Below are 16,436 nucleotides of genomic sequence, written 5' to 3' on the forward strand. Positions count from 1 at the left end.
GTTACACCCAAGGTATGGCCAAAAGTATTCATTATATGATTATTGCAATAAAAGATGTTTTGCATATCACAGATGACCCCTCTGTCCCTGACACGAGGGTATGCATGTTTAAGGAAAAGAAACCTGAGGTAACCTTTCCCCCATCTCATGAGCTGAACGCGTTATTTGAAAAGGCTTGGGAAACTCCAGACAAGAAACTGCAGATTCCCAAGAGAATTCTTATGGCATATCCTTTCCCCGCACAGGACAGATTACGGTGGGAATCCTCGCCCAGGATGGACAAGGCTTTGACGCGCTTGTCCAAAAAGGTGGCGCTACCGTCTCCAGACACGGCAGCCCACAAGGATCCTGCTGATCGCAGACAGGAAACTACCTTAAAATTAATTTATGCACATACGGGTACCTTGCTCAGACCGGCAATAGCGTCGGCTTGGGTATGTCGCGCAGTAGCAGCATGGGCAGATAACTTGTCATCTGACATTGATACCCTAGATAGGTATAGCATTTTATTGACCTTGGGTCACATTAAAGACGCAACCTTATATATGAGAGACGCTGCGAGAGACGTTGGGCTGTTAGGTTCAAGAGCCAACGCCATGGCAATTTCTGCTAGGCCAGCCCTGTGGACCCGCCAATGGACGGGTGATGCCGACTCAAAGAGACATATGGAAGTTTTGCCTTACAAAGGTGAGGTTTTATTTGGGGAGGGTCTCGCGGACCTGGTTTCCACAGCTACCGCGGGTAAATCTACTTTTTTACCTTATGTTCCCCCACAGCAAAAGAAAACACCACAATATCAGATGCAGTACTTTCGGTCGCATAAGTCCAGAAGAGGTCGGGGCTCTTCCTTCCTCGCCAGCGGTAAAGTTAGAGGGAAAAGAATGCCTGCTACGACTAGTTCCCAGGAGCAGAAGTCCTCCCCGGCTTCTACTAAATCCACCGCATGACGCTGGGGCTCCGCTGCGGGAGTCCGCGCCGGTGGGGGCACGTCTTCGACACTTCAGCCAGGTCTGGGTTCAGTCAGACGTGGATCCTTGGGCGATGGAAATTGTATCCCAAGGCTACATGCTGGAATTCGAAGAGGTGCCTCCTCGCCGATTTTTCAAATCTGCTTTACCAGCTTCTCCCCCAGAGTGGGAAATAGTTTTAGCTGCAATTCAAAAACTGTGTCAACAGCAAGTGATTATCAAGGTTCCCCTAGTCCAACAGGGGAAGGGGTACTATTCAACTCTGTTTGTGGTCCCGAAACCGGATGGCACGGTCAGACCCATTCTGAATCTAAAATCCCTAAACCTGTACTTGAAAAAGTTCAAATTCAAGATGGAATCGCTCCGGGCAGTTATCTCCAGCCTGGAAGGGGGGATTTTATGGTGTCTCTAGACATAAAGGATGCATACCTTCATGTCCCCATATAGCCCCCTCATCAGGCGTACCTGAGATTCGCTGTACAGGACTGTCATTACCAGTTTCAGACGTTGCCGTTTGGGCTTTCCACGGCCCCGAGGATTTTCACCAAGGTAATGGCGGAAATGATGGTGCTCCTGCGCAGGCAGGGAGTCACAATTATCCCGTACTTGGACGATCTCCTGATAAAAGCGAGATCGAGAGATCAGTTGGTGAAAAGCGTGTCGCTCTCCCTGAGAGTGCTGCAGCAGCATGGCTGGATTCTAAATCTACCAAAGTCACAGTTGATTCCAACGACTCGGCTATCTTTCTTAGGCATGATTCTGGACACGGAACAGAAGAGGGTTTTTCTCCCAAGGGAAAAAGCCCAGGAACTCCAGAACATGGTCAGGGACCTGCTAAAACCAAAAAGAGTGTCAGTCCATCAATGCACTCGAGTACTGGGAAAAATGGTGGGTGGCGACCTACGAGGCCATCCCCTTCGGCAGGTTCCATGCAAGGACGTTTCAGTGGGACCTTCTGGACAAGTGGTCGGGGTCCCATCTACAAATACATCAGAAAATAAGCCTGTCCCCCAGGGCCAGGGTGTCTCTCCTGTGGTGGCTGCAGAGTACTCCCCTTCTCGAGGGTCGCAGGTTCGGCATTCAAGACTGGGTTCTGGTGACCACGGACGCGAGCCTCCGAGGATGGGGAGCAGTCACACAAGGAATAAATTTTCAGGGACTATGGTCAAGCCAGGAGGCTTGTCTACACATCAACGTACTGGAATTGAGGGCCATATACAACGGCCTATGACAAGCGGTGAATCTTCTTCGCGGCCTACCGGTGCTGATTCAATCAGACAACGTCACAGCCGTGGCTCATGTAAACCGCCAAGGCGGGACAAGGAGCAGAGTGGCAATGGCGGAAGCCACCACTATTCTTCGCTGGGCGGAAAATCACGTAAGCGCTCTGTCAGCAGTCTTCATTCCGGAAGTGCACAACTGGGAAGCAGACTTCCTCAGCAGACACGATCTCCATCCAGGAGAGTGGGGACTTCATCAAGAAGTTTTTGCAGAGATAACAAGTCGTTGGGGACTTCCTCAAATAGACATGATAGCGTCACGCCTCAACAAGAAGCTTCGGAGATATGCCAGGTCAAGGGACCCTCAGGCAGTAGCGGTAGACGCCCTGGTGACACCATGGGTGTTCCAGTCGGTCTATGTGTTCCCTCCTCTTCCACTCATCTCAAAAATATTGAGAATCATAAGACGAAAAAGAGTGCAGGCAATACTCATTGTTCCAGATTGGCCTCGAAGGGCCTGGTATTCAGATCTTCAGGACATGCTCACAGAAGATCCGTGGCCTCTTCCTCTCAGGGAGGACCTGTTGCAGCAGGGGCCCTGCGTGTTCTAAGACTTACCGCGGTTACGTTTGACGGCATGGCGGTTGAACACCAAATCCTAGCTGGGAAAGGTATTCCGGAGGAAGTCATCCCTACTCTGATAAAGGCTAGGAAGGAGTTGACGGCGAAACACTATCACCGTATCTGGAGGAAGTATGTATCTTGGTGTGAAGCCAAGAATGCTCCTACGGAAGATTTCCACCTGGGCCGTTTTCTCCACTTTCTACAAACAGGAGTGGATATGAGCCTAAAGTTAGGCTCCATTAAGGTACAGATTTCGGCCCTATCAATATTCTTTCAGAAGGAATTGGCTTCTCTACCGGAAGTCCAATCTTTTGTGAAGGGAATACTGCACATCCAGCCTCCTTTTGTGCCCCCAGTGGCACCATGGGACCTTAACTTGGTGTTGCAGTTCCTAAAATCACACTGGTTTGAACCTCTTCAAACGGTTGGTTTAAAATTTCTCACTTGGAAAGTAATCATGTTGCTGGCCTTGGCATCTGCAAGGCGGGTATCCGAATTGGCAGCTTTGTCTCACAAGAGCCCCTATCTGATTTTCCATGTGGATCGAGCAGAGTTGAGGACTCGTCCTCAATTTCTGCCTATGGTGGTTTCGTCATTTCATATGAACCAACCTATTGTGGTGCCTGTGGCTACGGGGGACTTAGTGGATTCCAAGTCCCTTGATGTAGTCAGGGCCTTAAAAATTTATGTAGCCAGGACGGCTCGAGTTCTGAAAACAGATGCACTGTTTGTCCTGTATGCGGCCAACAAAGTTGGCGCTCCTGCTTCTAAGCAGACTATTGCTCGCTGGATCTGTAACACGATCCAGCAGGCTCATTCTATGGCTGGATTGCCGGTACCAAATTCGGTAAAGGTTCATTTCACTAGGAAGGTGGGCTCTTCTTGGGCGGCTGCCCGAGGTATCTCGGCATTGCAACTTTGCCGAGCGGCTACTTGGTCGGGTTCAAACACTTTTGCTAAATTCTACAAGTTTGATACATTGGCTGAGGAAGACCTCATGTTTGCTCAATCGGTGCTGCAGAGTCATCCGCACTCTCCCGCCCGGTCTGGAGCTTTGGTATAATCCCCATGGTCCTTACGGAGTCCCCAGCATCCTCTAGGACGTAGGAGAAAATAAGATTTTAAACCTACCAGTAAATCTTTTTCTCCTAGTCCGTAGAGGATGCTGGGTGCACGTCCCAGTGCGGACTAAATTCTGCAAGACTTGTATATAGTTATTGCTTACATAAGGGTTATGTTACAGTTTTGATCAGTCTCGGGCTGATGCTGTTTTGTTTCATACTGTTAACTGGTTCGTATGTTCCATGTTGTACGGTGTGGATGGTGTGGGCTGGTATGTATCTTGACTTTTGCTGTTGATGGCAACCATGTTTGTATAGCGCCGCATGTCCAAAGCGACCCCCACGTCACAGGCGGCGATTCTCAGATTGGTGTATCTGGAGAAGTGACCCGCAGGTCCGTGACACTTATGATTGCAGGAAAGGGAGGTGCTTATCAGGTGTGAGCAGTACACGTAGCAACAGATAATCGGAGCACTTATATGCAATTACTTACATTTTCAACATTTGCATACAAATGCTACTTTGTTTAATCTCTCCCCTTGATTATATCAAATTGATTTGGTAAGAACTTCAAATCCGTTCGATGAAAACTCTTGTGCAAGTGGGTATCTTTGTTTTTGATCTTGTGCTACAGATCAATCAGTCTATTAAGCGTTTCAAAGGGTGTTACATCTGTATCAAAATCAATGGTAAATGTAAGGGATGCGGTCAGAATGCCAGCTGTCAGGATCTCAGCAGTCGAAATACAGACGCCGAAAGCCCAACATCCTTAAGAATCCCTCCAAAAGGGCCGAAATCCTGACTGTATGTGTAGGGCTGGCGGTGGTTAGGGTTAGGCTGCGGGGAAATTGGGAGATGTTAGGGGTAGGCTGCAGGGAGGGGAGAGTTAGGCTGCGTGGGGTGGGGGTTAGGTTTAGGCAGCGGGGATGGGGACTTAGATTAAGGAACCTCCGGTGTCAGGCCCTAAGGAGGGAGTTTAGGGGTAGGCTGCGGGAACAGAGGGTTATGGGATAGGGAGAACACCCCACACTCACCCCTGTCGGTCTTTCCATCATCTGGATCCCGGCATCAGTAATATGACCATCGGGATCCTTTGTGCCGGCAGTTCATACTGAACCCGAATGTAATTGTAGCATGCAGTAAACTGTTATGCCATGGAATTTATTTTATGCTAACTAGTCCAGAAGAAGATCTCCACATTCATAAACATGATTAAGACTAAACCAATAAATATAGTCGATATTAAGAATATAACTGTTAATACATATAAAATTGGAAAGATGTTGCCTCTCTAAGGGTCATTTTTTTATACACATTATAATCCCCAGTGTATTGGCATAATAGCCTCAGTTTTGTTCTGCCTAATAGAAATAAAGTATACACCATGTATCACTATTGTATCAGAGGCATGAAGTCTTTTAGTAGCACCTACTCTCTGCAAAATTATAGACAATAGTCCTTTTCCTCTTGACATGAACCTTTTTGATATCACTATATTACATAAAATGTAAGAACAATGGTACAACATAAACCTCACAAAAACAATATTGGTTTGGTGCTACAGTGTTTGTTACATACATAAGAGGATATATGTACTGTATATATGACACTGCGCTCAGACTGGAGCAAACACTGTGAACTTCTTTACTGGAGATCATATAGAACAAAATAAATGTATGGACAGAATGGATACTTAACAAGATCCAGGAAATAATGGGAAAAAAGTTCTTGTGTATACTTCTTCGGACAGTCTAGAACAAATAGTACTGTAAACACCACACTCCTTCAATTATAGATAGGTAATCGACACGACAAAATGTATTCTAGTTACAATTACAAGTCCAGTTTTTGTGGAGAGTTCCTTACTCTCTGCATAATGTTTTAGAAAATCTCTGGCTACTAGTAGAGGTTCTGGGGGCTCCTTGTTAGGTTCAGAACATTGAATCTCTATTGATGTACCGTATATACTCGAGTATAAGTCGACCCGAATATAAGCCGAGGCACCTAATTTTACCACAAAAACCTGGGAAAACTTATTGACTCGAGTATAAGCCTAGGGTGGGAAATGCAGTTTTAGCCGTACACAGCCCTCAGTGCCAGATATGCCCTCATACACTGCCAGATATGTCCTCATACAGTGCCAGATATGTCCTCATACAGTGCCAGATATGTCCTCATACAGTGCCAGATATGTCCTCATACAGTGCCAGATATGTCCTCATACAGTGCCAGATATGTCCTCATACAGTGCCAGATATGCCCTCATACACTGCCAGATATGTCCTCATACACTGCCAGATATGTCCTCATACACTGCCAGATATGTCCTCATACACTGCCAGATATGTCCTCATACACTGCCAGATATGTCCTCATACACTGCCAGATATGTCCTCATACACTGCCAGATATGTCCTCATACACTGCCAGATATGTCCTCATACAGTGCCAGATATGTCCTCATACAGTGCCAGATATGTCCTCATACAGTGCCAGATATGTCCTCATACAGTGCCAGATATGTCCTCATACAGTGCCAGATATGTCCTCATACACTGCCAGATATGTCCTCATACACTGCCAGATATGTCCTCATACACTGCCAGATATGTCCTCATACACTGCCAGATATGTCCTCATACACTGCCAGATATGTCCTCATACACTGCCAGATATGTCCTCATACACTGCCAGATATGTCCTCATACACTGCCAGATATGTCCTCATACACTGCCAGATATGTCCTCATACAGTGCCAGATATGTCCTCATACAGTGCCAGATATGTCCTCATACAGTGCCAGATATGTCCTCATACAGTGCCAGATATGTCCTCATACAGTGCCAGATATGTCCTCATACAGTGCCAGATATGTCCTCATACAGTGCCAGATATGTCCTCATACAGTGCCAGATAAGTCCTCATACAGTGCCAGATATGTCCTCATGCTGCCAGATATGCCCCACAGTACCAGATGTGCCAGATATGCCCCACAGTGCCAGATATGCCCTCATGCTGCCAGATATGCCCCACAGTGCCAGTTTGTTACTTACCCTCCGTCGCTCCCGGTTCGTACACTTCCTTTAACACATACACGCCGGAGACGCAGGAGGGACACAGGAGAGCCGCGCGCTGTGCCCTCAGTGTCCCTCCTACAACTGACTTGAGTATAAGCCGAAGTGGCTTTTTCAGCACAAAAAAGGTGCTGAAAAAGTCGGCTTATACTCGAGTATATACGGTATGTACTTTTGTAAGAGTCCACAGAGTGAAAAACTGGTTCTACAAAAGCATCAATCAGATTATTTAGGTCATAGGTTCTCAAACTCGGTCCTCAGGACCCCACACGGTGCATGTTTTGCAGGTAACCCAGCAGGTGCACAGGTGTATTAATTACTCACTGACACATTTTAAAGGGTCCACATGTGGAGCTAATTATTTCACTTAAGATTCTGTGAGGAGACCTGCAAAACATGCACTGTGTGGGGTCCTGAGGACTGAGTTTGAGAACCTGCGTTCTAGGTCATTTAGCTCGGGAGGTTTATTCAAAGGAGTTAAGGTAATGTTCTTCATGCAAGGAAGCTACGTGGATTCAACCGACCCACTGGACTCTCTCCACTGATGTCTCCACAATTCTCCAACCGCCTAAACTTAGTAAATCAATGGTCCACTTTTGGAGATTACCTTATCATGTATCTCTCTGCTTCACTAAGTCACATTGGGACCTCAACAACATGGTGGGGGTTCCCAGTAAGTGGAATATACTGTGTTGCAGTATATAAACAGGAAATTGTCAATCATTGTGCTGAAGCCTCACTGGTTATTTATTAATGGGCTTGATATGTCTCTTAATGGTCTGGTAGGATTTCTCAGCCAGGACTTTGGTGTCTGGATGGTGATTCAAGCTCATTTCAGCACAGTTGGTGTAATGGTTAGCATTACTTCCTAACAGCACTGAAGTCTTGGGTTCAATTCCCACCAAGACTCTAACTGTGTGGAGGTAGTGTGTTCTCCCTGTGCTTGTGTGGGTTTCCACTAGGTACTTTGGTTGCTTCCCACAATCCAAAAATATACCTTCGTATATGTGTGTGTTTGCGTGTGGTGGGTAATATAGATTGAGCTCCACTAAGACAGGGACTGATGTGACTGACTGACTGGAATATTCTCTGTAAAGCTCTATAGACTGTATGTGCACTATATAGATAATTTATTAAATAAGAACAGATAGAATTTTCTCTGATGTAGTGGATTTCATTTTAATTACCTCAGGCCATTTGCTGTGACCATTACCTGCAATAAAAAACATACAGTCCAAAAATGTTCCTGGAAAGTCTATTTGTACCCTCTGCCATGGCAAGGATGACCATTATCATGGATATAAAGTAAGATTTTGCACCTTCATGCAGCCTGGCCACTGCTTCGTCAAACTATCAATTCTCGGCCAACACCCATAATATCTTGCAAAAATCTTTATTTTAACCGTCTCCAAGTGGCAATTTATGCAATGTTTTGCTTTGTAGTTTGGGTGGTATCCACACCACACACACATATTAAGGTTCCCTATATTGACAATTGGTCTCTCCTGGCAGGATACATGTGCCTTTCTAAGGTAGAATAGGAAAGCTAGTGGTTGGTGTCCATAATTATTCTCTGCTGCTGCAAATTACCGCAATATATTTGCTACTGGCCTATCTGTTCCATTTCAGGTGTGTGACAAGTCTGCCCCTATACCTTAATGGGGTATGGGTCTTTGGGTCGACCCAACTTAGGTCGACCACAGAAGGTTGACATTGCCGTTAGGTCGACATGTACTAGGTCGACAGGTCAAAATGTCGACATGAGTTTTTTTGACTGTTTTTGGTGTTGTTTTCCCCGTAAAGTGACAGGGAACCCAAATTAGTACACCATGTTCCCTCGCATGGCTCGCTTCGCTCGCCGTGCTTCGGGCAAGGTGCCTCGCTCGGCACAGGTTACCGTTCCAATCGTAGTCCACGTGGATCGTTAAGTATGAAAAAATCCAAAACATTTTAAAGAAGGGAAAAACTCATGTCGACCTTTTGACCTGTCGACCTAGTACATGTCATCCTAATGGCCATGTCGAAATAATTGCAATGTTGACCTAGTGGGTGTCGACCTAAGTTGGGTCGACCTAACGACCGTATACCACCTTAATGTGTAGCATTGCATGCTAACCTGAAGGGTCAGATGTTATCAATTTCCTTGTTACTTGAATGTTTATTCACTGTCTTTTGACAATTTCCAGGGTGCGCTCTTTTGTAGGAGTACTTTCAGTGGGTACAAGACTGGAGATGTTTAGCAAGAATTTATGCTAGTAATTGAGTAAGGTGGAGGCTATATCAAACATTAATAAGAGAAAACGTTGCCCATAGTAAACAGTCCACTCCTATCTATCATTTATTGTAGCACAATCTATAAAATTATATAATCTGGTTGTTATGAGCCATGTCTCCACTTTTACTCTGTAACAGTTTGCTATATCTCCCCCATAGCCATCTGAGCCATTGTACTGGCTGCGGGCGAGCTGCTTTTGACCTCTGCTTTATTCAATCCCCCCCCCCCCCCCCCCCCTAATTGATCACATGCCTACAGTCCAATATTTCATCTTTGAAAAATTCACATTTATCTTTATTGACTCTGAATCCATATACTTGTAGTCGGTGAAGACCTTTAGCTAAATAGTCTAGTCCTTTGTCAGACCACAGAGGCTGAAGCGAAGTATGCCAAATACAAGCCTGTTGTATTATAACTCCTCTGTGTGTCATTATGGCAAGGTAATTCTTCACACTTCCTCCATCTGCAGATATGCTAATACCAGGTGGATTTTGTGAATCAGTCTCCCCTGATAAGGCCGCAAAGATATCGTTGATTCTTGTCAGTAATTTTTGCACTGTGTCCAAGACTGAATTTATCATGGTCTTAATCTCCAGACTGAGATGCTTTGTGATTTCCCTTTTTGTTTTTTTAGAACTGGTAGCGTGTGGCTCCCACTAACTCCATTCTACAGTCCGGTGTTTACTAGCTTATGTAATTCTTTCTGCACCACTGGCCAGATGGCAAATAAACTGAGCATTCCTTTAAGAAAATAAGATTTTACTTACCGGTAAATCTAGTAGTCCGTAGTGGATGCTGGGGACTCCGTAAGGACCATGGGGAATAGACGGGCTCCGCAGGAGACATGGGCACTTTAAGAAAGAATTTAGATTCTGGTGTGCTCTGGCTCCTCCCTCTATGTCCCTCCTCCAGACCTCAGTTAGAGAAACTGTGCCCGGAAGAGCTGACAGTACAAGGAAAGGATTTTGGGAATCCAGGGTAAGACTCATACCAGACACACCAATCACACCGTATAACTTGTGATAACTTTGCCCAGTTAACAGTATGAACAATCACAGAGCATCAGATAAACTCTGATGCAACTATAACGTAACCCTTATTTAAGCAATAACTATATACAAGCATTGCAGAAGAAGTCCGCACTTGGGACGGGCGCCCAGCATCCACTACGGACTACGAGAAATAGATTTACCGGTAAGTAAAAACTTATTTTCTCTAACGTCCTAGTGGATGCTGGGGACTTCGTAAGGACCATGGGGATTATACCAAAGCTCCCAAACGGGCGGGAGAGTGCGGATGACTCTGCAGCACCGAATGAGCAAACACAAGGTCCTCCTCAGCCAGGGTATTAAACTTGTAGAACTTTGCAAAGGTGTTTGAACCTGACCAAGTAGCCGCTCGGCAAAGCTGTAAAGCCGAGACCCCTCGGGCAGCCGCCCAAGAAGAGCCCACCTTCCTTGAGGAATGGGCCTTAACTGATTTAGGCAGCGGCAACCCAGCCGCAGAATGAGCCTGCTGAATCGTGTTATAGATCCAGCGAGCAATAGTTTGCTTTGAAGCAGGCGCCCCAAGCTTGTTGGAAGCATACAGGATAAACAAAGATTCTGTTTTCCTGACCTTAGCCATTCTGGCTACATAAACCTTCAAAGCCCCGACCACATCCAGTGACTCGGAATCCTCCAAGTCAGTAGTAGCCACAGGCACCACAATAGGTTGGATTATATGAAAGGATGAAACCACTTTCGGCAGAAATTGTGGGCGGGTCCGCAATTCTCCTCTATCCGCATGGAAAACCAGATAAGGGTTTTTATGTGACAAAGCCGCCAATACTGACACACACCTAGCCAGAGCCAAGGCCAATAGCATGACCACCTTCCACGTGAGATATTTTACTTCCACCGTTTTGAGTGGTTCAAACCAGTGTGATTTCAGGAAACTCAACACCACGTTAAGATCCCAAGGTGCCACTGGAGGCACAAAAGGGGGCTGGATATGCAGCACTCCCTTTACAAACGTCTGAACTTCAGGCAGAGAAGCCAGTTCTTTTTGAAAGAAAATGGATCAGGCCGAAATCTGAACCTTAATGGAACCCAATTTAAGGCCCAAAGTCACTCCCGACTGTAGGAAGTGAAGGAAACGGCCCAGCTGGAATTCCTCCGTAGGGGCATTCCTGGCCTCACACCAAGCCACATATTTTCGCCATATACGGTGATAATGTTGAGCCGTCACATCCTTCCTAGCCTCTATCAGCGTAGGAATGACCTCATCCGGAATGCCTTTTTCTGCTAGGATCCGGCGTTCAACCGCCATGCCATCAAACGCAGCCGCGGTAAGTCTTGGAACAGACAGGGCCCTTGTTGCACAAGTCCTGTCTTAGAGGCAGAGGCCACGGGTCCTCTGTGAACATTTCTTGCAGATCTGGATACCAAGTCCTTCTTGGCCAATGCAGAACAATGAGTATTGTTCTCACTCCTCTTTTTCTTATGATTCTCAACACCTTGGGTATGAGAGGAAGAGGAGGAAATACATAGACCGACTGGAACACCCACGGTGTCACCAGTGCGTCCACAGCTATTGCCTGAGGGTCTCTTGACCTGGCGCAATATCTCTGCAGCTTTTTGTTGAGGCGGGATGCCAGCATGTCCACCTGTGGCAGCTCCCACCGACTTGCAATCTGCGTGAAGACTTCTTGATGAAGTCCCCACTCTCCCGGGTGGAGGTCGTGCCTGCTGAGGAAGTCTGCTTCCCAGTTGTCCACTCCCGGAATGAACACTGCTGACAGTGCTTGCACGTGATTCTCCGCCCAGCAAAGAATTCTGGTGGCTTCTACTATCGCCACCCTGCTCCTTGTGCCGCCTTGGCGGTTTACATGAGCCACTGCGGTGATGTTGTCTAACTGAATCAGAACCGGTTGGTCGCGAAACAGGGACTCCGCTTGACGTAGGGCGTTGTATATGGCCCTTAGTTCCAGGATGTTGTTGGAAATTTCTTCCCTGTGTGACTGCCCCCCACCCTCGGAGGCTTGAATCCGTGGTCACCAGGACCCAGTCCTGAATGTCGAATCTGCGACCTTCGAGAAGGTGAGCACTCTGCAGCCACCACAGGAGAGACACCCTGGCCCTGGGGGATAGGGGGATTAACCAATGCATCTGAAGATGTGATCCGGACCATTTGTCCAGTAAGTTCCATTGGAAGGTCCTCGAATGGAACCTGCCGAAGGGAATGGCCTCGTATGAAGCCACCATCCTTCCCAGGACTCGAGTGCAGTGATGCACTGACACCTGTTTTGGTTTTAATAGATTCCTGACCAGTGTAATGAGCTCCTGAGCTCTCTCAATCGGGAGATAAACCCTTTTCTGGTCTGTGTCTAGGATCATGCCTAGGAGAGGCAGATGAGCTGTAGGAACCAACTGCGACTTTGGAATATATAGAATCCAGCCGTGTTGCCGTTACACTTCCAGAGAAAGTGATACGCTGTTCAGCAACTGCTCTCTTGATCTCGCTTTTATGAGGAGATCGTCCAAGTACGTGATGATAGTGACACCTTGCTTCCGCAGGAGCACCATCATTTCCGCCATTACCTTGGTGAATATTCTCGGGGCCGTGGAGAGACCAAACGGCGTCTGAAATTGGTAATGACAATCCCGTACCGCAATTCTGAGGTGGATAAATGGGGACATGAAGGTATGCATCCTTTATGTCCCGAGTCACCATAAAATCTCCCCCTTTCAGGCTTGCAATGACCGCTCTTATCGATTCCATCTTGAACTTGAACCTTTTCAGGTATATGTTCAGGGATTTTAAATTCAATATGGGTCTGACCGAACCGTCTGGTTTTGGGACTACAACATGGTCGAATAATAACCCCCTCCTTGTTGAAGGAGGGGAATCTTGACCACCACCTGTTGAAGATACAATTTGTGAATTGCAGTTAACACTGTTTACCTCTCGTGGGGGGAAGCCGGCAGGGCCATCAGTGAGGGGGCATCTCCTCAAAGTCCAGCTTGTATCCCTGAGACACAATATCTATTGCCCAGGGATCTAACAGGGAGTGAACCCACTTGTGGCTGAACTTACGAAGGCGTGCCCCCACCGGGCCTAGCTCCGCCTGTGGAGCCCCAGCGACATGCGGTGGATTTTGTAGAGGCCGGGGAGGACTTCTGTTCCTGGGAACTAGCTGTGTTGTGCAGCTTCTTTCCTCTGCCCCCGCCTCTGGCAAGAAAGGACGCACCTCGGACTTTCTTGTTTCTTTGTTTGAAAGGCTGCATTTGATAATGTCGTGCTTTCCTAGGCTGTGCAGGAATATAAGGCAAAATATCAGAATTACCAGCTGTAGCTGTGGAGACCAGGTCCGAGAACCCCTCTCCACACAATCCTCAGCCTTCCATATGCCTCTTAAGTCGGCATCATCTGTCCATTGCATATTCTACAGGACACGTCAAGCAGAAATCGACATAGCTTTGACTCTAGGACCCAGTAGACTCATGTCTCTTTGGGCATGTTTTATATATATATATATATATATATATATATCTCTTAAGACAGCATCTTTAATATATCTCTCTATATATATATATATATATATATATATATATATATATATATATATATATATATATATATATATATACATACACATACTAGGGTCTCAATGTCCACGCTGCCACAGCGCTATAAACCCATGCCGACACAATCGCCGGTCTGAGTAGTGTTCCATACCCTCCAACATTTTACACTGAAAAATCGGTACAAATCCGAAAAAGGGGCGTGCCAGCGGGTAAAGGGGGCGTGGACACGCCCCTTTTCCTATACTTTCAATGGAAGTTTGGAGAGCCAAAAATCGGTACAGACCATGAAAAAAAGGTACTGTATCTATTAAAAAGGTACAGTTGGAGGGTATGGTGTACCAGAATGTGCACGCTATCTGCAGGACCCCTGAGAATAGCTGTTATGTCAGGGCTACCTTTTGGGCAAACGTGACACCCTAGGGGAAGATTCCCATCGTATCCTGGCCCTAGTGGGGACAGGATACTCCCTGAGAATTCTTTGTGGGAAACTGCAGTCTCTTGTCTGGAGATTCCCGCTCTTTTTCATCATGAGAGGAGGGAAATTTACCTCAGCTTTCTTCCCCTTAAACACGTGTACCCTTGTGTCAGGGACAGATGAGTCATCAGTGATATGCAAATCATCTTTTATTACAAAAATCATATATTGAATACTTTTCTGCCATTTTGGCTGTAACTTTGCATTATCGTAGTCGACACTGGAGTCAGACTCCGTGTCGATATCAGTGTCTATTATTTTGGATAGTGAGCATTGAGAGACTCTGAAGGTCTCTGCGACATAGGGACAGACATGGGTAGATTTCCTGTCTGTTCTCTAATCTTTTGTGCAATAAATTCACCTTAGCACTTAATTACATATATCCAAACAGGTGTCGGCGTTGTCGACAGACGCCCTCTCACACACACATTTGCTCCATCTCCTCCTTAGGGGGAGCCTTTTACCTCAGACATGTCGACACACACGTACCGACACACCACACACTCAGGGAATGCTCATCTGAAGACAATTCCCCCATAAGGCCCTTTGGAGAGACAGAGAGAGAGTATGCCAGCACACACCCCAGCGCTATTAACCCAGGAATAACACAGTAACTTAATGTTAACCCAGTAGCTGCTGTTTTTATTGATTTTTGCGCCTAATTATGTGCCCCCCCCCCCTCTCTTTTTACCCTCTTCTATTGTGTAACTGCAGGGGAGAGGCTGGGGAGCTTCCTCTCAGCGGTGCTGTGGAGAAAAAACATGGCGCTGGTGAGTGCTGAGGAAGAAGCCCCGCCCCCTCGACGGCGGGCTTCTGTCCCGCTTTCATGTACAATTTTTTGGCGGGGGCTCATACATATATACAGTGCCCAACTGTATATATGCAAACTTTTGCCAAAGAGGTCTCTATTTGCTGCCCAGGGCGCCCCCTGCGCCCTGCACTCTTACAGTGACCGGAGTATGTGGGTGTAGTGTGGGAGCAATGGCGCACAGCTGCAGTGCTGTGCGCTACCTCAGTGAAGACTGGAGTCTTCTGCCGCCGATTTCGAAGTCTTCTTGCTTCTTTCACCCGGCTTCTGTCTTCCGGCTCTGCGAGGGGGATGGCGGCGCGGCTCCGGGATCGGACGACAGGGTGAGATCCTGTGTACGATCCCTCTGGAGCTAATGGTGTCCAGTAGCCAAAGAAGCAGGACCTATCTGCAGAGAGTAGGGCTGCTACTCTCCATTCAGTCCCACGATGCAGAGAGTCTGTTGCCAGCAGAGCTCCCTGAAAATAAAAAAACCTAACAAAATACTTTCTTATAGCAAGCTCAGGAGAGCTCACTAAACAGCACCCAGCTCGTCCTGGCACAGATTCAAACTGAGGTCTGGAGGAGGGACATAGAGGGAGGAGCCAGAGCACACCAGAATCTAAATTTTCTTAAAGTGCCCATGTCTCCTGCGGAGCCCGTCTATTCCCCATGGTCCTTACGGAGTCCCCAGCATCCACTAGGACGTTAGAGAAATTTCAGTGTGTCTGCGTAAGCCTATGCCTTTAGCACCATATAGTGAGAGGTAACCAGAAAAAAGCCCACAAGAAAATTGTATTATGACAGTGGGTTTCTTTCTACATTCAATTTGAAGGTAATAAAAAGTGAATTAAATTGAATGTTACAAACAAAGGTGGATATTGACGATGTGTTTGAATGAGTCCTATATATGACAGTCACTCGTAAGCAAGAGATTGTATAGGGGAGCAGTGAGCACTTTATTGTCGATGCCCCCATTTCCCTCTTGGGAACAAGTAGTGTTTGGGTGAGCAACAGACCAGCATGAAACAAAGCAGCAAAATAGAGTTTAGAAAGACGGATATCAAAGAGAGAGGACAGACTGAGATAAAGAATTAGTTCAGATTAAAGATTCTATCTAATTTGTTAATTTGCTTTTTTTCCCCTGCAGGCACTGTTCTTATTCGAAGCAGCAATGGGCAACTCATGCTGGTCTCTCAACAGGCTTTGGCCCGAGCCCAGGCACAAGTACAGAATGCAAGTGCAAGGCCCCCTATCTCTTCCAGTGCTCCCACCGTTCAGATCTGCTCTATACAGGTACTAATGCAGCATGTACAATTTTCATTTCTAATATGAATTTAGAATAATTATAATCTGCCTTTGAAGATTCACTTATGATTTGTT

General features: G+C 46.6%; 1 protein-coding gene across 1 annotated transcript in view; it reads left to right on the forward strand.

The window, feature by feature from the left end:
* The window catches only part of TAF4B (TATA-box binding protein associated factor 4b), a 319,736-nt gene that overhangs the window by 33,163 nt on the left and 270,137 nt on the right, over window positions 1-16,436 (forward strand). Inside the window, exon 2 of the mRNA XM_063923630.1 lies at window positions 16,204-16,349. Within this exon, the coding sequence (XP_063779700.1) occupies window positions 16,204-16,349 (146 nt within the window). The remainder of the gene's footprint in view (window positions 1-16,203; window positions 16,350-16,436) is intronic.

Source organism: Pseudophryne corroboree, chromosome 5 (assembly GCF_028390025.1).
Source record: "Pseudophryne corroboree isolate aPseCor3 chromosome 5, aPseCor3.hap2, whole genome shotgun sequence".
NCBI classification, from domain to species: domain Eukaryota; kingdom Metazoa; phylum Chordata; class Amphibia; order Anura; family Myobatrachidae; genus Pseudophryne; species Pseudophryne corroboree.